The following is a 23,577-nucleotide window of genomic DNA, read 5'->3' as shown; positions in this document are numbered from 1 at the left end:
ACAGAGTTCACATGGATGTAGTTAAACTGAGGCGAGAAGTCAAGATTGAGACAAAAGGTCATGTAGACACTAGGTCTGAGACTGCACTTTACTTTGACCTGCTCACAGCTTGGGCAAACTGATCTGAAGCTGAGACTGAAAGGCAGTAAGTCATTCACAGACGTAAACTCTTAATCTCTCCCACACCCAGTGAAAGGGTGAGTCCACACTGTACCTCACAGTGAAAACAAACTGCTCTCCTGTTACAAAGATAAACTAAAGCTGACCTGGAGTAGCCACCAAACTTGTCTTCAGCGTCCCTGGTTCAGCAGGGGCAGCAGGACGCGACCCCTCCATGGAGGCTCCATCCTGGGAGTTGGTGCGAGAAATGGGCTCAGGAGTTTTCTTCTTGCGCTGCAGACCTTTCTGGATGGACTGCGAGTCCGTGGGTAAGTTGGCCAGCTGGTGAAACACGTTCCGCTTGCGGATAACAGCATAGACCAAATTTGAGTTCCCTGGGAATCACAGCAACAAAATAAGTAGAGAAGGAAGACTCTGCCAATACAGTCTAGCTCACTGGAAACGTGAAGCATGATCGTGGAGTCCCTGCAAGCTCAGAAAACCATGCTCCCACCCGTTAAAAGCAATGGCACAAGGAAGAAAGAGCAGAGTTCTGTACTCTTTTATCCATCACAAAGCAGTAAGGAAAATCAGTGAAACCCTTCCCAGGGGGGAAGGTTGACAAGAATTGGCTTAGACATTGACGTTCAAACAAGTGAGAAATAATGGGACATTTTAAGCCATATATTACCATCTGTTTTGGAAGAAAAGTTTTTTAGTCAAGATTCAACATTTCTCCATCTTCAACAAAAAACACACGAAGCAAGTCAGGGGCATTCCACTTGAGGAGAAACAGGCTTACAACAGGAAAGCCAAAAGACCAGAATTCCTACCATCTCTAAGGTAGCAGGAAACAGAATGAAACCGTCATCTAACATAAAATATAAATCACACCCACAAAGGCTGTTGTAGGATCTGTCATCCACCGCTTGCTAGTTTTCCATTAGGTAAGCAGAAAGACCACTCTTGACTTGTGGTTTTAAAGCAAAATGTTAATTTTTGAGCAGGGAGAAGTAAGAGCTCCCAGAAGGCTAAGGGACCTCACTCTCATTTCCTAGAGGTAAGCAATTGTCATGTTTTTAGGAGGGAAAGGGTAAGGGATTTCCTGGAAAGATAGCAAGTGCTAGAACTTTGTCTGAATGGGGCTTTTTGGTCTCCAACTCCACAGCCCTATCAGAGCAGAATTGAGAGGCATATTTAAACATTTAAAGAGATGGAAATCATTTTGTTCCCTCACTTTCCTGAGCAATGTGGGCAGTTTTACAGCAGCATTCAGCCAGTTACAACTTAAGCCTTAAGCACTCCCTTTCCCTTCTTCCCCTCTATCCATCTCAACTTCTGGTCTGTAGGAGGCTGAGGTTATGCTGACAAATAGCAGCCCTTCAGTGTGCTCCAGTCCAGCCCATCTGGATCAGTACCCAACACTGGCTACCTACTAACCCAACTTCTCAAAGCTAGACGAGTCTCCATGTAGCTGGCTTCTACACTTCTTCCCTTCCATCATGAATTTGGACTTCCTCTAAACTAGCACAAACCCACTAAATACAGCAGTTTCTTACCATCAAATTGGTACTGAATTATGTTGTTGAAAACTTCCAGCAAGAAGAAAACAAGGTGGTGGTTCTGGACAGCAGAGAACAAAAACCAGGTGGTGGAGAAAGCCTCTAGAAGATGCAGTAACTTGTTAGCAGCCACCATGGAGAGAGACTTCAGGTATGGAGACACTATAAAAGGCAAACAATTAAAACTGGAGGTAGAACAAAGGAGCCACATAAACACACCACTAATAATGTCACTTCTACCATCTCCTCACCCTGCGCTTCTGGGAAAGCCTCATGGAATAGCTGAGCCCAACAGGACTCTGCAGAAATCTTTCTAAAAATAAGAGAAGCTAAATGTAGATATGGCCTAGCAAAAGGAGGTGTTTCTGCTTTCAGAGTATCTTGTGTGATTTTACATTAGTAACACCGTATCTCCCGTGCCTTCTGAAAAGCCTGCACAACTGGAGCTGCCTGGACATCTGCTAAGCCCAAGGGTAGCCAATGCCACCATGGGGAGGTGGCACTCCCTGCTGGAGAGGAATAGCACTGCTGCCACCCTCACCAGGCGGTCTGGCAAATGCCCTTCTGCCACCCAAGAGGGGATCCAGGAACCCTGCTGTCGCTCTCTCTGCCTAATCTGACCAAGCCCAGGCAATAAACCCGCAGACAGGTCAGATCTGCAGCAAGCATCTCTAGCACAGAATAGAAAGGGACAGTTTCCAGCAGCAGTCACTGACACTGGTAGAGGTTAACTGGCACAGGTAGGAATGCAGGGAGAGGCAGCAAGAGCAGCTGCCCCCTCTGTGGGTGGTTGTTTCACACAGGGCTTACCGTTCACAACGATGGTGAGCAGGCAGTCAAAGAGAGGCTGCAGACGCTGATGCCCGCTGGTTATGATCTTGTGAAAGACCTACGGCAAGGAAAGGGTTCTTGAGCAAGGTAGTACCTTACTGAAAGCACCCTCTCAACCAAAACCAGTGCCACCCCCACACTAATCGCTACCTGACACCATTCCTTCCTAGGCAGGGCCCTGCATACTCCACAATTACACAGGTGGGGAAGGCTGCTCTCACTGCAGACTTGTGCTCCGGGAGCGCAAGCTTTCATTTACAAGGAATCTTTTGGGGATGTGATTATGGCTCTGCAAACAGAAACTGACTGTGAGCTGCTCCAAAATGCACAGCCAGGCCGAGACAAAAATAAGCAACCAGGAAGTAAGAACTGTCTTCACCTCCAATGGAGTTTTGTCTCTAACCCTAATGACAGCTGCTTGAAATGCCAAGGAGCTAATGATCTCACGTTTGATTTTAGCGCAAACTTCCAACTCAAATGTTTGGCCTACATTTCTTAACTACACCCTCAGACGTGGACATTTTCAAACGCCCCACAACCAGTTCAGACATTTTCAGTCTTGGCCTTCCCACCTCCAGCAGGCATGCTTGTAGAGCATGCAGCATAATGAAAATACAGAGATAATCTGTAATAAAAGTATTGAAATATAATAACAAAACACACAGCATCAAGAACAGTTTTGGTGAGCAGACTTCTTTGTACTCCCTCTAATGGGAATCTCCTTTTGGAGGTTTAATCAGACGCTGCTGAGAAATTCTTCCCTGACAAATGAGCACTAACATGCCACGAGAGTACTACAAAAGGCTGGTACTGCGAAACGTACAGCTGTTTGCAGGCAGTATTGTGGCCCTCATCACTACAGACTGAGGCATGAATGAAATCTTGCAGCAACCTAAACCTGTGGGGTTGAGCTTCGTAATACCGTTGTCGGCCTTCTGACAAACAACTCTGGTTACTTGGGACAGAGCCAGCAACACAGTCAGATCTCCTGCCTCTAAGTCTGTTAGAGATCATCCACCCACCCCATTGTGCCAGGCCCAGAGTCCTTTAGACACTAATCCAGCTCCATCCCAGATTTGTCTTCTTTGGGATCATCTGCATGATGTATGCCCCCTGCCAGACACATCGCCTCAGGTTAACAAAGGAAAAAGATCCCACCAGTCCTTGGATACATCCCACAGATTTTTAGCTATTCAGTGGGCTGACAGTCTAAGAAAGATCAGTAAATCGTTCTGCTTCCTCCTCCTGTAATTTGTGGAGGTATGAAGCAGGAGTTAGGAGAGACAGAAAAGGACTGCTGGAGCTATACTCACTATGATGAGCAGATCCGCATGAGTCCCTGTGAAGACAGGGATGTCCATAGGCACTCGTACAGAATACGGCTTGTTCAGTCGAACCCCAAAGTTACGCTCCCCACTGAGAAGCAGGAGGATAAATACCCCGATGTGCATCAAGCCCACTCGTGCTGCAGAGGAAGACAACAACAAACGTAAAACATCACAATGAGACCAACGGACTGCTGAAAACAGGAGGGCAGCAAGGACAGAGGAGAAACACAATGGGACTCAAAGAGAAACTGCAGAGACCAGAGTATGCTGATAAGGGACACCCCACACAGAGTTCCTCCCATTGTGAATACCAGTGTCTGTCTCAAGCCCCTGTGGGGCCACTACAACACTAAGTCTCAGGTGAACTATGCTTTTCTTTATGTTCTTTATGTAAATCCATTACCCTAGTAGGAAAGATCTGACTTCTTCCCACTATCCAGCAATGGAGTTTTACCCAATTTATACCCAAAGCAAGACCAGATTGCTCACTTCTCCCACTTCATGAAATCAAGGGGATGGCTTTTGGCATAAGGACTCAAAACGAGTTAGCAAGTGCTAAGGATCTCCCCTCCCCATTCTGTGGTATAAACCATGGCCTTCTAGACTGTTACAAACATCAAGACCCAGGTAACGGAACCACTTCACGACTGCAGAAGACTAGGGACATAGACTCAAGCTGCTATTACATCTTAGTGGTAAGGAAGAAGCATCTTAAAAACACTCAACTGCTAAGCACAGACCATCCCAAGTATTGAAAACAACCCACTTACATTGGTCTGCTCTGGCATCGTTGAGAAAATACAAGATTGGGACAAGGATGTCCAGAACATCACTGCTCTTCAGCACAAAGAAGAGGAATTTCTAGAAGGAGAGATTGCAGACAATCATAAAGATATTTATTTTATTTCCACCATCTACAGGACTCAGGCTAGGTAGCCTCAAGCTAACTAATCTCTCAAGAATATCAAGAAGACTGGTATAAGCATTGGCACTTTATCCCCAGCATTATTTATAGTTATTTTAATACCTGCTCCTGTACTTGCCTCAAGCACTGACCTCTAGGAGCTAAAGCCCCTCTCACAGGCTCTCCCTGGGCCAGAGCAGTCCCAGCCCACCCAGCTGGGAGCAGTGCTGCTGACAGGAGCAGCACAGAGTCACAGCTCACAGCCCTTCACAGCTCTGTCTAACCTGAGCCACACCAGGTTCTGGGCAGCAGGCAAACAGGAAGGGGCAAAGCTCAACAAGAAGCAGATCCACACCTTGTTGAAGTCACAGAGTTTCCAGAATAGGACGAGGAGTTCCTGATGGAATTGGATCTTCTTGGCAGAGTTTGGCAGGTAGGTCTGGACCAGCGGGTTTGATAACAAGCGGGCCACTCCTTTCAGGATGAACTGGAAATCCTGCTGACAGACCAGGAAAGAGACTGTGGTGGGTTCAGGGCTAGCGCGATCAACAAGAAATCAGGCAAGAAGTAGTTCAGGACAGGAGCACATTACCTCCTCTCGGTGTATTCTTGAGAGGTAATTCACAAACAGGTTGTCTGGTCCTGGAGGCTGCGTTCAAAGACAATGAGTGAAATGCTTACTGGCAACAGGATTTACTCAGGAAGTCAAGTGTAACCACTGGCTCCGGGCGCTAATGTCTCTCATTTCAGCTTTCCTCTCTGAATGATCCAATTTTAAATACTACAAGACAGAGCACCTGGGGGATCAGTAAAGTCAGGAGCTTCTCACTTACATGCTCCTGATCCAAGTCACTGACCAAAACCTGGTGGTTTGGTTATCTATGGCTGCTTAGTGTCCTACAGGAAAGGAAGAAGAACTGGGCCAGAGACAGCAGACTGCAAAGGAGTGTTGCTGGGCCCTACAGGTCAGCCCTACGCACAGGGCAAGCTGGTATAAGAGGACCACAGGGAGTTCAGGAGACCAGCAAATACAGATCCCAGTGTCACTCACATCCACATCATCCATGGCTGTGCCAGTGGTCGTGCCATCCACGGTGGGACTTGAACTGGTGGAGCTGTCATAGTCCAAAGTGACAATCAGCACCTGGGCGGCCTCCTCTACGAGGGGCTCGCGGTAGTCAGAGAAAAGCAGGTGGTTGTAAGGGATCCCGTAACCCACCGGGTCGTAGGCACAGACGACGTTCAGGAGCGAGGTGAAGAGGGGGAGTGCATGTCTGGGCAGGAGAAAACATTCTCAGAAGGCAGAAGCAGGAAGCAAATGGTGCTGCCTGGGGAGAGACAAGCACTTCTCCCCAAGATTTTGGGATCATGACAAAACACTAGCATCTTCTCTAACCCACCTAACTCTATGACAGTGGCCCATGACTGAGCAGCCCAGAGACAAGAGCTGACACTCCACCTCCCAGCTGGTCTCCTGGACTACAGCTGAGAAGGAAGGGGAGGTCAAAAAGACCTCCCAGAGTGTGGCCTCCCAGAGGAATCCTGTCCAGACTCCGGAAAGACTTAATTGTGCTGCCCCGGTGGGCAGCTGTCACCTGAGGAGCCGAAGTCCCAGAGGAGAGAATGTCACTAGAGGGCAGCAGTCACCTGCCACCACCAACCACTCTGCAGTGCCACACCACCATCCCCACCAGGGAACAGGATCTGCAGCAGGGATCTACAGCACTCCCCATTACCAACATGCTCCCTGGGAAAAACCTGAAGGTATTTCTCCCTCTAGCACGCAGTCTCGCACCCTCACCTGTTCTCCGTAGAGCAGAAGAACTGCACCCAGGGGTTGGTGTTGCTGCTGTCTGAAGAGGGAGGCAGATACATGGCCTCTGAGAAACAGGTCAGCAGCAGTTTAAGCAGCTCTGTCCTGAAAGAAGGGAAGAAGAGGCCAAGTCCTGGAGCCGTTCAGGAGCAGGGACTGGGTACAAAAGGCACAAACACTTACCACAACAACACATAAGAAAAGCTCAGTCCCATCTAGAAAGTCCTTCCCACAGAAAGCTGAGACCATTTCATTTCATAAGCAACATTTCATTCATAAGCACTGGCACAAAGCTCAGCAGAACTTTTCGGGGAAAAAAAAGATACAGAGCTCCTCAGCCATTTCAAAGCAGTGTTTTGCCAGTTCCTGTTGCAGACACTCCATCTCCCATATCACATTACAAAAAGCTCTTCAAATGGACAGCTGGATTTCTTCTTTGCCGACAGACATGTTGGCTGAGAAAGGGACAAAGGCCCTGGGAAAGTCACAGACATCCCAAGAGGCAAGTAGAGTGAGCCCATCTCCCTCAGACCCCCTCTCCTGAGCCCAGCTTCTCTCCATTTCTCCCTTTGCAGACTCCCTTACCTATTCAAGTCATGGATGTAGTTAGGCTGTGGAGAGTGAGCAAAGCCCACTCCTGCCTCCCAGATGTACTCACAGCTGTCAATGGAGTGGATATCTTCTGCTGTGTCCTGTGTAGAGAGACAGGAGGTCAGAGCACAAGCTCATGCAAGAGTTGACAGTGCTTCTGGAATCCAAGGCAGCTCAGCTCCGATCTTTAACAGTAGCAAAGAAACCAGCTGAGAGGCATCCAGACACTCCAGGCTGTAAATACCAGCCCCACCCAGGCAGCATCCCTGAGAGAGAACCTCTCATCTTCAACAGGCACTGGGTATCACGCAGAATGAGGCCCTTCCTCCAGCATGCCACGGCGCAGTGCTCGCCACCTCCACTGGGAACGGTCACCCACCACCAAAAGATCCCGGATATGTTATGTTCTCATATGGGATGCATCACCATCTCCTCTCCTTTCCTCTGCATCTCATGAAACACAGCCCAGGTCAGGCTTTTTCCTTTTTTCTCTCCAGACCGAGAGCACCACATGGGGGGCCAGTTCCCGCTCGACACCTCCACACTATCTCAGAGCCCATCAAATTGATTTTACACACATAACAGTGGCCTGCAATGGCTGTGCATTAAAGGCAAGAGAAGCAGCAAATTACCCCTAATTTGTACTAAAAGCACATACTGCTGTGACTTGCTTTTCAGAGGGCAAAGCAAGAAGGTGACTCTCCCAGTCAGAGCCCTCCCACCCCCTTGACAGCTCCTGGCATGACTCCCGAACTCCTGCTTTGCAACCTGAGGAGATGAACCATAGCAGCCTGCCCTTCTCCTTTGTTGCAGTCAGTTGAGTCAGGGTTGAAGCAGCTTTGCTGAGACAAGAAGGCACTGAGCGCCACATGCTGACCCTCCAGAAACAACAGGGAGCAAGGGCCCAGATGAATATATTCACATCAAGTGCACTTGGCACACTTTGGCTGTCTCTTTTCTTGGGTTTAATTAAGCAAATTCTATTTTTTCCCCTTCCTGCAATCGGGGAAAGCACATCAGAGGGAAGTCTTTAATTGCTCTGGGTTCCCACTGCGTAACTTCCTTCCCTCCCTCCCATAACGGCACTGATCTCAGGACAGCAGGGCTTCAGGACAACCAAGATGCACTCACCACCTCAATCACAACTCCCACAAAATCAGCATGTCGACAGCAGTTACTGCAGACACAGAGGCAACTGCAGCTTCCTCCACAGTCCAGGTTTTTCCTGCCTTCCTACTCACTTTATGCAGACAGGACAGAGCTTACCTGCTGCCAGGTGTCTCATCCAGCTACTCAGAACAACTCTTTCTGAGACTGGAGTGCCCGAAATCTCCTTCACAACCAAATCTTTAACATCTGCCACGCACAGGTTTCATGGAAAGAAATGCAATTGCATCCACACACCTGTTTCTACCATGTGTGACTAAGCAGGAACACTAGGAGGAGACAGCACATTACTAGCCATCATTACGGTAGTTTCCCAGGTCTAAAATAGCAGATGCTTGTGTCTTCAGAGAACTCAGCCTTTGTAGATAAGTGATAAACACACAGATGCAGGCACTGTGCATGACAGAGGGATCCCCAGTTACCAGCAATAATGCCAAAGCCGACTTCAATAGAAAAACAAACTGTAAAAAGACCACGGGTCTCTCCCAGGTCTCCTTTGTCAATTCCCTCCCACCACTTACTCTTCCTCTTTACTCAGTTCTCCTTCAGCAACTACCAGCCACAACCCTCTGGGGCCACATGCTGTTCTGCCATGAGCGTGAGGTGGTTGTACTCACCTCTCTCCTCTTAACCTGCAGCCAGACACAAGAGCACAGGTCAAACCCAATCCAGAGAGGGAAAACAGCTAGGCAAAGACTGCAGTGGCGGCTAACAGCAAGTAACACAAAGCATTCATGATCCCATTGTCTAATTAGATTTATTTAACTTTTTTAAGAAGCTTCATTAAAGAAACTGTTTCTACCACTCAGAAATTTTGAGCAAACTAGATAGTATTCAGGTCTGTTGGGGAATTTCGCAGTCAAATACACATTAGTTGATCATGGTGTGTTTTTATTATTATTAACTTTACTTCACAGCAATACCAAAAAGGAGGGCTGCCCACTTTTGGTTATAGTCTATACCTACAATAAACACCAGAAAGCCTTGGGTTGGCGAGGTCCTTGGGTTGGCGGGTGGGAGAAGTGCAAGAATACATCCTTAATACACCTGGTAGGAGATCCCTGCTTCAGGGAACTCCTCTGAAGTAAAGACAGTCTCCGTAAGTATCAGAACACATTTGTCTTTGTTATGCAACACAGAGGGAGAGAAGGTGGAAAGACACAACAGAGACCACAGACTCATTCACATCACAGCACCTGGAGTCAGGCAAACAGCAACTTCCTGCCCTGGACTGCGCCAAATTGCCAGTGAATGGAGCAAGGTGCTAAAGGTCTCTGCTCTGCTGGGAGCAACAGAAGAGCAGCTGTTTGCCAGCACGACCACATCTTCCTGACAGGCAAGCTGTAGTGCAGGGGTAAGCAACGGCCTCTTCAACTGAGACTCACCCACCAGTCCTAGAACATCCATTTTTGAGGACACAAACACCACAGAGTGAACCCAAAACACTGATCAGTGTTTTGTAATGCAGCGTGTGTTCAAGCTCAGGGACTCCACGTTTTCCTGCCTACAAGTCAGCAAGGAAGCTGCTGAGGTCTGCCAATGTGCCCCCCACCATGCAATTAATCTTCCTCTATGGAGGTAATTTCGTGATTCAACTCACCACCGTGCTCCTCCGGTGGCTTTGCACAGTGAAATCAGGACAGAAGAGCAGGTCTGCAACAGCAAGGAGCAATGATTCAGCCAGCGGCCGGGCATTTTCATCATCGTCATCTCCCTGAAAGTGAGAATTGTGGAAGAGTACTGTCAGCACGGGGTTAGCAAAGAGCACACAGTAACACTATTGTAACACAGCAAGAGAAGACAAACTCCCCATGAAGGTGCAGGGAGGCAAGAAGTTACAAAGGGACATGAGGGAGAAGCACACAAAACCCACCCAGGAGAGGCAAAAAATTTACCCTGGAAAGTGGTGACTAAATAGGAACAAGGTCTTTAATGAGACCAAACTGAGCAGGCCCAGAGATGTTGGGAAATCAGAAGAGTAGCACTGGACGCTGCCATGTGGAGATGCTTGGCTTACTGAGGGCAAAAGGAAAAGGATCCACTTACAGAAAAGAGGGTTTTACAGTCACAAAGGAAACGAGGAAGGTGATTCACACGGTCAGCAATAGGAAGAAGCCAGGCACCAGTGATAACAGGTGTAAAACCTCTAAAAGTCCTGCATGGGCTGCCAAGAACTGGAGGTAACAGAAGAGGGAGAGGCGGTGTGTAGCGTGCTCAGCAAGGGGCGGCCTCGGCCTGCAGAGGGGCATTTTGCCCCTAACAGCAGAGGGGATTTTGCCATCTCCAGCATTCAAAGCAATCACTCGAATCATGCCTGGCTACTCCTCTGCAGCTGTTGCCCTGGGAAACCTTGCCAGATCCTGCCTGTCAAAGAGCATCCTGGATGGGAGGCTTCCCCACCACGCACTGGTGCTGGGGGGCAAGGCAGGGGGCAGGAATGGCAGGAGCTTATCTGTCTCGGGCAGGCTTCTGCCAGCCTGCGTGTGACACGTGGCTCTTAAATCCCAGCAGGCAGCCGTCGGGGATAAGAGCCTGCATGGCTCTGACATCTGTCGCAGCGACTGCCACCGTCAAACAGATCCCGGATGTGAGAAGCCCAGAGAGGAGGGATGAAGCTGTCAGGCAGGAAAGATGCTTCTGTTCAGGAAGGATGATGAAAGGAAAAGCACTAGGGTCCATGGGGACTTCTTTTTCAAGAATGATCTTTGCTAAATATAGCTTCGACTGCCAGAAGAAGTCCCTGCAGGCTCCGGGTACCACATCCAAAACGGGAGACATGCAACAAGCCACTAGATCTGTGCAGTGTAGGGAACGCACCCAGTCCTCCACAGATCTCTTGAAAGATTGCTGTGTTTTTCAAAAACCGTCACCCATCCTCTTCCTAAACACAAGAACATAACCCTAACAGCCCCTGTCTAATCCCAACACCCCTGCTTCAGCGACTGCATCCTCCCACAGGTTCCCTTGACCTTTACAGGAGGGAGGGACCCATGCTCCAGGAGCTCTGCCACCCATCACCGCATCATGAGTCGGGCAGAAGATAATCACAGAGATAATGGTCCAGGCACATTATCCTCCTCTTCAGTTCCAAGGGAGAAATCAGCCTTCAGACAGCAAAACAGTTGCTCCTAGATTAGACGTGACCCCCACCTTCCCCGGGGTCTGAGGGCTTTATTTCTCATCCCCTGGCAGGCGCTCAGCCAGCCTTGCAGCTGTTCTGAATGAATGATGGACCGATGAACCACAGCAGCTCCCCGAGCATTCAGCAGGCACGACGCATGGGAAGAGCTCCTCAGCACAGCACAGGTGGGCTGGGCTGGATTTCCTTGGGGTGGCCCCACCGCTCTGAGGCTGAGAAACTCTCCTCCAGCTGCTGAACAAGGTGGAAGAACAGTTGTAACAGCGGCTGGATCAGGGCACCTGGCACCTCGCACGTTCCTTCCCCAAAGGAGCAGGGCTCAGCAGCTCCACTGTTAAGCTTCTCCAGCACGCTCAGCCCCTGCAGGGATCAAGGGGCGGACAGCCACCCCCCCAGTCACACAGGTCACATAGCAGAGCTGCTAGCAACGGCTTCCTTTTCCCCTTGAAGTGGCCTCAGGCAAAAGAGATTAGAGGTGGCAGGTGGAGAGAGCGCAAGGTTAGGTTCGTACTGTACCAAGCACTGCCAATCCCTTCCAACCCTCCCCCAAAACGCTGCAGAACACAGAATGTTCAGGGGAAAGTAGGCTCTTCGGCACAGTCACGCTGACCTGCAGATTCAGAATTTCCAGGAGAGCACTCTCCGTGCACAAAACAGCAGCTGCTAAGGGAGAGAGCAGGTGAATAGTATTCCTGGCCTAACCCAGCTGTGTTTTCAACACTATTTGCAAAAGATCCTAGAGCATTTTTAGTGCTTTTCTGTGCAGAGGAACAAAACTGTGCCCAGTCTGCAAACAGAGAAATGTAGGGAAGTTCAGAGACTGCCCTAAAGCTACACCTGTCACTGACAGGGCCACAAACAGTACCTAATTCTTTAATTGCTCTTGCTTAGTTGTGGGCTTCACCCAGCAGCTGGTTAAAACTGTCACAAGCAGGATATTGAACCACGATGCTGAGAGCTTCTCTAGCACTATTTGCTTTAAATGTGACATTGTGAAATCAGTAGAATCACTAAAAGCAGTGAAACCTATTTCAGCTCGACTCTATTCTTAAATCCACTGTAGTTAATGCAATAAGCTCATCTCAGTTTTAATAAAGTCCTACAGCCTTCAGTACTGCTCTCGCATTCATTTCAATGCATACCTCATGCTGGAGAAGCTCTCTCTCACGTACCAGCTCTCTGTTTCTACAGATACACTCCCAAGTGAAATATTGAGATGACACAGCAACCCGTGCTAAGCAGAGCAGTTGAGGGTGAGAGGAAGAGCACCAAGAATCAAAGAAAGGGAGCTACTCAGAAGATGCCACCTGGTTCCTGACCAAACAGAAATGACTGCGCTGCAGCTGCCCCCAGCTGCAAGGAGGGTCTCCTCGCCGCAACCTCCCCCTCACCCTCCAGAAAGAAAAATAAGTGCCAAGAGACAGACCCCTCCTCTGCCAGCCCCAGGGACAGTTGACCAGAAGAAACCTCTCCAGTCTGGGTCCTCAAAGATGTAAGGCAGGATGCGGGTGAGGAGCCGGCAACAGTTCAAGACGATTTGTCTCTCCTTCTCTGTGTGGCAGCCGCTCTCTGCTCCCTGCACCAGCTTCTCCACGGCCTGAGGGAAACAAAAACAAGGCAGGTAGCATTAGCCGGGACGTGAGCAGGAGCTGCAAAGCCCTGTCCTGCTGGTGACACCCTCACATAGTTACAGGCACTGTTTGGAGCCCATCTTCCCTGAGTTCAGTGATACATCTGCATTGCTGTCTGAAACCGCCTGCAGAAATGGGCTTAATGGTCTTAACCAGACCTCCTTCAATTTCTTCTGTCCCACTGCAAGAGACCTTACGTGCCAGGAGTAACCCACGTAGTGCGGGCAGAAAGCCACAGCACCACTGGGCTGCTCCCAGCACCGCCCCAGGACTCCCCAGACCTCAGAGAGCAGATGAGATCAATCGGCCCCACCACGCGCACAGCTCAGGCCAGAGCCAAGGCAGCGGCTCCACGCTGCATGGCGAGAGGCGCTGCTGGGGGAAGGCTGCGCAGAAACACACGGCCTGGCAGACCTGTACGAGCCGCTGGGATTACAGCGGGCACCTCTCCTGACTCAAGAGGTGGGAGCCAAGCTGCTGCCCGTGGCTACGTGCACGGTACAGCCTCCAGCAGAGGCTGTCGAGGCCCGCTTCACTTCTGCACCGCCGCGCAGGAGGGCGGTGGCCCAGGTTTCCCCCGCTCAGCCTGTGGATAGGACTGATGCTCTGGAAAGAGAGGCTGGGCTGAACCTTCGCAGTCTGTCTGATCGCTGCTGACCCCACCAATGGGGAGGATCACACTGGGTTTTCCAGGACAGGGATGTGGCTCTTGCAAGGCAGCAACCACAGCCCCAGCAGGCAGCGGCAGGACTTTTACCCCCAAAAATAAAAAGGCAGCTCCTTCCCCCAGCACCTGCACCCTTCCTCTTAGCCCTGATCCCAACGGGAAGGAGAGGGGAACGAAAGCAGCAACATTTACCAAGGATTCACTGTGCAGCTTTCTAATTCACGGGGTCAGGTGTCCCCACTTCTTTCCACAGCAGACTGTCTGGGTCACTGCTAGCTCGCGTCGCTGCCTTAATGGGCGTTTAAATGCCGCTCGTGCAGTCTCAGCCCATCCACGCACAGCTCTGTGAGGGGGTGTAAATATTTTTCCAGCCACATTTATACTCTGTTCTGTGGGGACATAAGCTGAGTCTCCAGCCACGGCTGCAAGTGACGTTTCAGCCATGCTGTCGTGCTAAGTCCAGCATCGCACCACACCTGGCACGGCTTGTGGCCTTCAGCCTCACAAAAACGTGCAAGAGCCTGCAAACTCCTCCGACCCAGACATCCCAACATCGAGGGTTCCTCAATGAACAGCCCTGCAGTGACCAGGTCCCCCAACACATCTGCTACCAGTAAGAACAGCCCATATTTTAGTCCTGTTTAATTGTGGAAAGAGGACACAGAGCCGAAGGAGTTACGTGAGAAGGGCTGGGGATAGCTGTACTGACCAATTCCCAATGTGCTGCTTGCCAGAAGCTAGGAGACAGCACTAGGGAAGAATCACTGTATTTTCCCTCATTTTTGTATTCTTCTTCGAGCATCCACTACAGGTATGTCTGAGGCAAGATACCCGGCCAGGGCACCTTCGGTGTGATTCAGGAGGTCTCGTTCACATTTTGCAGAGCAGGAAAGAAAACCAGGATGGTAACAACCATTTTAAAGTGGGAAAATGCCATTCAGAACATTTCCAACATGCCAAATTCAAGGCTGCTCTTTGCATGACTCAAATCAAGAGCATCATTAACACCTGCACTTTCCCAGGCAGCATAAGGCTGTTCCCTGAGCAGTCTCAGCTGTTGCTAGCCAGCTTGACAATTTGCCAAACCTGGCAGGGTAGGAAACAAGTCAACGTCCCTTGTGCTCCACGCAAGGGCATGGCAACACCAGAAACAGTGCGAGGGATGTTCTGATGTCACAGCAGAAGGAAGAAAAGGCTTAAAATCTCCCCCCAACCTCATCCAGGGGAGTTTTACAGTGACAAACTCCACACCCTTCTGGGATCTAGGAGCTTGAAGCCAAACCGATGCATGGCGAGGAGCGATTAGATGCGGACAGCAGTCAGATGCCTCAGCCTCACCAAACGTATGCAGCCTTGGTGTGAAGTGCCCTAGGTGGGAAGCCCTTTACATTGCAGGCAAGATTCATGAGGCCAGAGTGAGACTTGGGATGAGGACAAGAGGGGGAAGGCTCCACACAGAGCAAATGCTGGCTGTGGTCTGTGGTAAACCAAGAGAGGAAGTGCTAAGAGTTATCATCGGGGGAGACAGGGACAAGCAAGCACAGCACGGGGTGCAAGGAGGTAATATGGTACCTGTCCCCGCTCGGGAGCCATGGGGAGCCATGCAGGGACACCCCCTGCCAGCACAGCACAAGGGAGAAGGCAATGCCAGCCTTACCTTGTAACAGAGGGTCGCCAGGTTTGAAGGTGATTCCTCTCTCACCGCTCGGATCTCCGCAGCTGGCACCAGGGCAAAGACATCCTGCACTGAGGTGGCTGTGTCTGCCCAGAACTGGTCCCAGAAGGCATCATCCGTTGCCTCCACAGGCTGTGGAGAGACAGACGGGGTTACAGAGGCAGAACTACCAGCCCATTGAGGTCTTTCATGGAGTCACAACAAATACAAAGCCTCAGCTTATCTGCAACCTAGGGCAGGTGTGACAAGCTCTTTACTCAGGTGCATGGGCCAGGCTGCTGTCATGTGCCCTGTCACCTTCAGAGCCACGGGGTCCTGCTGCGTGGGTGGGATGAATACACACACACTAACACCATGCAGCGTGACAGAAATGGATCCGTGATTTAACTCGGAAGAGGAAAATGGAAGTGCTTCCAGAGGTGTTTCCCCAGGTGTGCTGAAGCACGGTGGCCTGCAGCCGCCCGCCCTGCCCTCATCTGGGACGAGGGGCAGCTCCCGCCCGCGACGTGCAGGGGCTCCAAAGCAAGCAGTGGCTCTTGCGAACCGCGACAGTCAGCGCTGTGGGTGGGTCTATCACGTCGGATGGGGAAGGGGCAGAAACGCGAGCGTGTGTTTAAGTTAAACAATCCCTGCCCGCTCCCCAGCTCCGTGCAGCCGGCAGCACGCTCGTCCGGGTCCGCGCTGTGCTCAACGCAGCCGAGACGTGATGCAGGGGGGGACATCACAGCTCTGAGACAGAAGCGCTGCATTTCCCCCCTGCTGCCAGGACGGGAAGAATCAACAGGACCTGAGCTCGCAGCCTGGACTCGCAGGTGACGTGTCACCACCACCGGAGGCCAGAAAGCAGAGGAGGCGCAGGCAGGCTGCCGCCAGACTGGTGCAGCAGGTCGCTGCCCTGCAGCTCTCCTCCGCCAGCTGCGGTGCCCTGGGGCGCCGTGTCAGTGTCCCGGTCCTTCCAGGCACGCGAGGAATCAGCCCAAGCCACCCTCCAGCCCCAAACAAAACCAGACGAAACCACAGGTGGTTCCGCACCGTCTTAAACGCTGCTCCGGTGCTGAAACCCTCTTCGTTTTATCACCTGGCCACCAAGGCAAATTCCCACCAAACCCTTTCTCAAGGGAAAAGCAATTTTTCCAAAGGATCCAAGCTGACAGCAGCTCAGAGGGGATCTGTAGGAACAGCCAGGTGCTTTCAGCCTGGCTTTCAGGGGAATCCCGTTCCCCGAGCATGCAAGGGAGCCGCAACCTGGGCACGAAACACCTACATGGGAGCAAAGCTCTTTTGCAAATCAGATCTCTGATCACACTCCTCAAAAGGAGCCAAGCATTTGGAAAACCCACCGAGGTAATGCAGGAAACCTCCTACACTTCCTTCCCCCCCTTCCAAACCACAACCCCACGTCTAATTGCCACATGCACTCCTGGCCTCCTGCCACGGCCACTCCCCCTGCCAACAGCGAGCAGCAATTGCTGCTAATTGGAGATCATGCATAAATAACGGCTCCTCCCTCATCTGGAGGGGAAGGAGAAAGCCATTTCCCTCCAGCATACACAGATCCCTTTACCTCCCCGTAGCCTGCGGCCTCCTCGGAGGTTGAACACAGCCGCGGTTTTACACGGCAGCTACGACGGATTTAGCCTCCGACTAAAATGACACGGAGGTAGAGGAGCACGGCAATTACCCGAGCTGCAACGTTGGATGCTGCGGCCACAGGAAAGTCGTGGCTGCCATCTTGGCAAGCAGATGATGCTAGAACACCATCTCTTTCCTTTTTCATAGCTGCAGCAAGTCAGCTTCCCGTCCAACAGATGGTATCCCGCGTACAATCCTGGGACAGGGACTCGGCACTGAGTCACGCTCATCCCTGCAGCCCCCCCGTTTTAATTAACGGCCTGGCATCACGGAGCTACTTCATCCACGTAATATTCATCTCCTCCATAGAACGCTACTGGATGTTTTTAAGCTGGTTGTACTCCGCACGCAGCATCTCTGGGGACCTAAATAGCCATTTCCTCGTGCTGAGCTCACCCGACAGCTTATGCCCAGCATGCAGAAAAGGGAAGTACAGAGACCTAGAACAGTCCCGTTCACCAGTCACGGATATTTTCATTGCAAAATGTCAAGATTTAGCTACAGGTGCTGGTACTGCACACGCTGCAGTGACAAATCCCAGTGCCGCAGCCAGCCTTGGCTACGCACACGGTGCTTCAGCACGAAGAGCTCCACGAGGAGCTGAATCCTCATCAGCAATATCGCAAGCTGGGGCCACTTCACATCCGCCAGATCAGCACAGATGTGCCCTCTCTTGGCGAGGGAGCTGCGGCGTACAAAGAACCAAATTCACCTCCAACACTGCGCGCAATCTGCTCTGCACCAGCAGTACGATGAGAACGAAGACTTCATTGCTGCGGCAGGAGTCAGGGGATCACCACCTCCTGTCCACTCTGGCAGCACAACTGGCACATCTGGAGAGCAAAGAAAGTTCCTGAAGCCCCCTACACCCCCCTGCAGAGACCTCCCACTTGCTTGCTGGCCACACAAAGGCAGAATTAGTCCTACTGGACACCCCCAGACTTTATTTCCCAATCGTTATGAACTCGGGGTTTCAGGTTCTTAGAAACACCATCCACACACGCTGCAGGAATCAGAAAAGGAAGCCACATGGGCTACAAGCGCCTTGCCAGCTTCTGAGCAGAGAAACACAAACCTGACCAAGCAATCCTAGGCAAACAGGATACATGGCAGGAAACATGAAAGCAGAGTGGAGCTGACCTCGTCCTACAAACAGGAAAAGGTCCCGAAGCACAGCCTCCCCCCATTTGTTACTGTCCTCAGCCTGAGGCCAGCATCACCTTCACTTTCTCATTCAACCCCTTCCCGCTTTTCCTATAGTCCCTCTGGCAAGGTATTTGCTTCCTCCTCAGAACCAGGCCCCGCTGGCAAGGTTTTCCAGCCAGTACCGCACAAATTCAGCTAATAAGTAACAGCAGCATGCTCCTTTCTCCCCAAAGGAGGCAGAATTACAGAGTGCAATGACCACGGAGCCATTCATGCAGCACCTGATGGAGCTCGAGGAGATCACGCAACCCTGCAGGGCCAGCTGGTTAGCTTCAGACAATTCAAGCACCTCTAACCACGTTTGTGAGCCCCTGCGTAAAAGGAAAGTCAGAGGACAAGTTTATTCAAAATGTTAATAAGTAGCAAGACTACATCCTTGCTGCCAAGAGCAGCAGCTCCACGCAGTTCTCTTAACAAAAGTGAATTTTTTTGTAAGAGGATCTTTACGGTCAGCAGCACAGAATCAAGGAGAAACCCCACCTGAGTCTTTTGCCAGGTCTCTGCTCCCACAGAGTGCTACAAAGGAAACTGGAAAATGGGATTTGTGGAAGTCTGGCAGTGAAAGCCTAGGAGAAGAGTCAGCTACGTGGAGTGTTAGCTAAAGTTTTGGTTTTAAGACAACAACTTTGCTTTTGATCAGCCTGGGAGACTTGGATATTTGAATACTTTCAGAAATAGGCTACTCAGAGGCCAGTGTCTCTCTGACCGTGTGATGTATTTTTAATCAGGCTCACATTAACAGCCCGTTGTAATAGTGCATCTGCACATCAGTGAGAACGACAGGAGGAAAGTTTGTCCCTTGTGTTTGATCCTTCCTGCCTCTTTAAAAGCAGAGGCACAGCTGGCATTTATATTTAACAAGCTAGTTCACAAGATCAAAATTTCTTATCTTCCAGTCGGTTGCTTGCAGAAACCATTTAATCTCCAGCTAACTGAGGAAAGAAAGCACGTTTTCCCTGCAGCTGGGGCTCCCGGCTTCAGTTCTGTGCTCTGCCACCAACGAGCTGTCATACTGACAGCCCATGCTTCTTTTCACCTGTGAAGCAGACAGCGCTTTTATGGGCACTTTGGGAGTTAAAAATCAGTGAAGTCAGTTTCATTTTCATCCATCCTTTGTTTGACTTTCAAGTTTTGGGCTCCGCATGTGCTACGAGCATTGAAGTATTATGCTACTTACAGTTTTTTTCTATTTTTAATGTTCACATGGGAACACTCTTAATGAAAACCTGGAGATTATAGCAACTTATTTTTAAGATAAAACTACCTTCAGTGCAAACTCTGAACTTTCGCCAGTGAGTGCTTTCTGCTGGACCACTTCCTTCCATCAAAGCCTTGGGAAACCCTGCATAGTGAATTACTAAGCTCATGGTTTCACGTTACCAGTGATTTGATGAAAATCTATTCCTCCAGCTACCTAATGTAAGAGGAGAAGGCTGCAAAGAAGAAGACATGCTGCTGAAAAAGCAAAGTGTATTTTAAGCTAATGGCTTTGAAGCGGGGATTCGATTCCATACGTTATTGCAACGTGGTTTTGAATCCAGACGCGTGTACTGGGAGGCTACACGGAGGCTGCTGCTGGTGCAAGCTCGGAAGGCTCCAGGAGAGTCCAGTCATGCATCCTGCACAAGCAAACACCAGTGCCCTTCTGCGGTATGTAAATATGGGAGCGCCAATACCCCACCCTTTTTCCACATGGCAGGCAGTCTCACCTAGACCACAAAGCTGTGAAATGAATCCAGTCAAGAACGAAGCCTTTTCTCCTTCCTTTTGCTCAGGGCCCCAGCAAGCCTCCTTTCCTTGCACACGTCAATAAACTGGGGGAGGGGAGCGCTCTCCTCTTGGCTGGCAACATGAAGGATTGCCTCATACAGGATTTTCTTTGTGAGCAGCAGACAGAGAGGATACCTTGAGCTAACACAGGCACTGAGAAACTGGGCTTGAATTTCCCACCCCCAGTCTCACTTCAGAAGCATGTTCCCCAGAGAAGGGAGGACAGCCCAAAGCTGAAGGCACTCTGAACTGTTTTGGCATCCAAAAGAGACTTTGGAAGAATCCCTTTGAACATTAATCCATCCACTTCTCTTTCTGCCTGAGGATATTGTGGAACATCCACAACAGAAGGTGTTTTTAAGGACACGTTCCTGAAAACCATTCCTGAGCAATTCAGATAGAACCAGCACCGCTTTAGAGAGTACGAACGTGATTGATTTCTTACAGACTCTTACAGCCTTACTTTCTATAATTTGTTTCCCAGTCCTAGCCCTTGCCTCATGAGTTTTCACAGATTACCTCCCCTTACCCTTCACCCCTTCGTCCCCATACCCCGTTCTTCTGACTTCACTCCCCACCCTCACATCTATTTCTTCCATCATCTCTCAAGGTTTCCCAGCTGCCATTATTGCCTCGTCACCAAAGGCAGCTCAGAACAGCAATTCTCTGTTGTAGGCCAGGGGAACCCAAGACGTGATTTCCCAAAAAACCAAAATCCCTCTGCCCCTTAGACACAAAAACAGCCTTCTGCTTCTCTGCCAGCATGCTGCTGCTGGACCCCAACTTAAGACAAGAGCTAAACTAGCTCCAGGACGTGCACAACATCTGTTCCACCTCCTGGCAACCCCACTCCACACATAGCCCTGGCTGCCGTTCATTTAATTCACACCTCTTCAGCCTTCAGAAATAAAGCGTTATTTCACAGCTCACAGACGGAAACTGCTTCTCCTGCAAAAAAATCTGTCCTAGCAGCACGGTTGGCCAACGTCCCCTTCGATTAGTTCTTACCCAGGAACAGGGCAAGATTCTCCACCGATTATTTTGAGGGAAAAAAAAAATAACACATAGGAGGCATTGCAAGGCGCAACACGTCGGAGGTCGCCAGCACCGCGCCGCAGGCACCTTCCAGCCACACGTCACCCTTCCCCGGTGTGGGAAGCGACGGGTGCCGTGAGCGCGCTGCCGGCCCACCTGGCACCCACAGCTTCCCCCATCACCTCCGCACCCCGGGGAGAGGCGAGGTGACGGATGGGGGCAGCTCGCCCCGATCGCCATCTGCTCCCTGCATCATCTGCAACAGGGCTGCACCGCCACAGCCCAACGGCGGTGGGCCCAACCTGCTGCCCGCTGTCCTCAGGGCACGCAGCCCTGCACGCGAGGAGCCCCAGAGGAGAAATCGCGGCCACCCTCGGTAACAGCCCTGCCCTCAGCACCGGGGCTGTCACGGCCGGGAGGGCTCGGTCAGCCCGCCCCGGTCCCCTCGGGGCGGCTCCCGACATGGCGGCCCCCTCCCCTCCCTCCCCTCCCCGCAGCCACCCCGCGACATGGCGGCCCTCACCTGGGTCTTGGTGGTGAGCTGGATCACGGCCTTCCTGAAGTTGAGCTTGGAGTCGGCGCTGCCCATGGTGCGGCGGGCAGGGCCGGGCCGGGCCGTCCCTCACGGCGCTGCTCCCTCCTCCCCGGCTGGGGCCGCCGCTGCCTCCATCCCCGCTTCCCTCCTCCTGTCAAGCCCGGCTCGCCGGTGCCGGCTCCTCCTCCTCGTCCCCCGCCGGCCTGCATCCCGCCTCCACGCAGGCACCTTCCTCCTCCCCGTCTCCTCCCTCTCTTTCGTTCCCTCCTTCCCCGGCTCCCGGCCCTTTTCCAGCTGTCATCCCTTCCCCGCTTCACCCCTCGCCTCCCTCCTCCTCCTGGCGGGCGCTGCCCTGCTGTCCCCTCATCCCCTGATGATCCCCATGCAGGCTTCCTTCCCACTGCCCGTGCTCCTGCTCCCTCCCTCGCCTTCTCTCTTCATGATTTTTCCCTCCTCACTTTCCTTTTTCTGGTCTAGGCTCCCTCCGCCATCTCCCCCTCAGCCCTTTCTCCACTCTACCCCCCACCTTCACCAGCAGCCCCTTTTCTCCTCTTCATCCCCATACCCGCACCTCCATAACCTTTCCTTAGCCCCCCTCTGAGGCACGAGCATCACCCTCAGCACCCTTCAGCTATTTTGGGACAGCCTGGTGGCTCCCCACCCTCTGGACACGAGCCTGGGGCACCCAGGGGTGCCCTCGGGGACCGGGGTGCAGGGTTTGGCCCTCACCGACCACCTCAGAGCAGCCGATCAATGTTGGTTTTAAAGCTGCCGTCATTATTTCCTGCACTGAGCAGATCTACGAACTGCGAGCAGGTCTTCTTGGTGTCGCTGAGTTACATTTCACATGCGCAGCTCTGCAAACCTCATTTCTTCGGAGGAAATGAGGTAATTCCAATCATTTTGCAAATGAAAGCAATGTGCTGGCTCCGCAGCTGAGGCAGGCTGTGGGAATTCTCGTACAACCTGTACAGAAATCACCAATGGTTCATTATACCGAGTGACAGGTCAGATCTGAGATACTCTTGTAAAGCCAACAGGAGAAAATATTTGCAATAAATCAGATGTAATCTGTCTTTTGCTGTCAAACAGACTAGGACTTAGCATCCAAGCACTTATTCAGTACGGCTGTGCTACATGGATGAATTATGTTAATTTATAGCTAGGAACAGAATACTTTTCAAGGCAATTATCTTTCACAGTTAAGATTTCCCCATTTCTATATTAGAATTGCTCAGAAAAAGCTCTGGAAGTCAGATAGGAATGGCTTTCTCCCAGACACGCCAAAAGGGCTTGAATAACCGCTGAGTTAAAAATGCCAGATTAAAAGAGACTCCTCAGTTCTGGTCTGCAACATCATTAAGGAAAAAAGCTTTCAAGGCAGTCACTGAATTTTGGGAGTATGTAGCTATGCATCAAGAGGCCTGAGAGGAGAGAAGGGGAACAGAATCACCTAAAATTTCCTCTCCTATTCCCTGCTTTATTTTCCTCCTCTGCTGCTGTACTCAAGGGCCAAGCACTAAGCAGTGCTGTAACCCAGGGACCCTTAGCTGCCTGTCACAGCTGGACTGGACAGAGCTTTCTGCCACAGATCACATCTTTTCTGGATGCACAGTCTGCTCTTGCATAACATCTTATATTGCCTTTTCTGTAGGCACCACTGCAAGGTAGTGCAATCGGGTATAAATCCATGGAGTTCTATCACACAGAAGGCAAAAAAATCATCTAAACCCGCTGTTATATGAGTTAATTTGTACCTTAGAGTCTCTGATAGACTCTGGGTCTAACAAGGACACGTAAATTTCCTTGGACCAAACTCCACACTAGCAAGTAGCAGAAAGGCTGCTTTCTCTAATCCTTGTTCTCTTAAACAGATAAGCAAGTACCAAAATCCCAAGGATATTTTTTCTTTTTTTTTTTTCCTCTGAACTTAACTGTATGTAACAGACATCTCTTCTAGACTCTACAGCTCCTCATCTCTCTCAATTTTAA

General features: G+C 50.9%; 1 protein-coding gene across 2 annotated transcripts in view; it reads right to left on the bottom strand.

The window, feature by feature from the left end:
* HID1 (HID1 domain containing) overlaps nt 1-21,859 on the bottom strand; it is a 28,969-nt gene extending 7,110 nt beyond the window's left edge. Inside the window, exons 1-14 of one of the 2 annotated variants that reach the window (XM_083805603.1) lie at nt 21,574-21,859; nt 15,390-15,539; nt 12,861-13,031; nt 9,896-10,009; nt 7,123-7,229; nt 6,526-6,642; nt 5,776-5,998; nt 5,317-5,373; nt 5,080-5,220; nt 4,591-4,681; nt 3,806-3,957; nt 2,472-2,550; nt 1,659-1,823; nt 267-494 (exon numbers count right to left, since the gene is read on the bottom strand). In XM_083805603.1, coding sequence (XP_083661729.1) covers nt 267-494; nt 1,659-1,823; nt 2,472-2,550; nt 3,806-3,957; nt 4,591-4,681; nt 5,080-5,220; nt 5,317-5,373; nt 5,776-5,998; nt 6,526-6,642; nt 7,123-7,229; nt 9,896-10,009; nt 12,861-13,031; nt 15,390-15,539; nt 21,574-21,639 — 1,861 coding nt within the window. In that variant the 5' untranslated portion in view covers nt 21,640-21,859. The remainder of the gene's footprint in view (nt 1-266; nt 495-1,658; nt 1,824-2,471; nt 2,551-3,805; nt 3,958-4,590; nt 4,682-5,079; nt 5,221-5,316; nt 5,374-5,775; nt 5,999-6,525; nt 6,643-7,122; nt 7,230-9,895; nt 10,010-12,860; nt 13,032-15,389; nt 15,540-21,573) is intronic. The other variant, XM_083805602.1, reaches the window with a different exon arrangement.
* Between the last annotated feature and the right edge of the window lie 1,718 nt (nt 21,860-23,577).

The sequence above is a fragment of the Anser anser genome (genome assembly GCF_964211835.1).
Source record: "Anser anser genome assembly, chromosome: 19".
Taxonomy (NCBI): domain Eukaryota; kingdom Metazoa; phylum Chordata; class Aves; order Anseriformes; family Anatidae; genus Anser; species Anser anser.
Note: the sequence above shows the minus strand (reverse complement) of the source record. Positions and strands in the feature narration are given on the sequence as shown.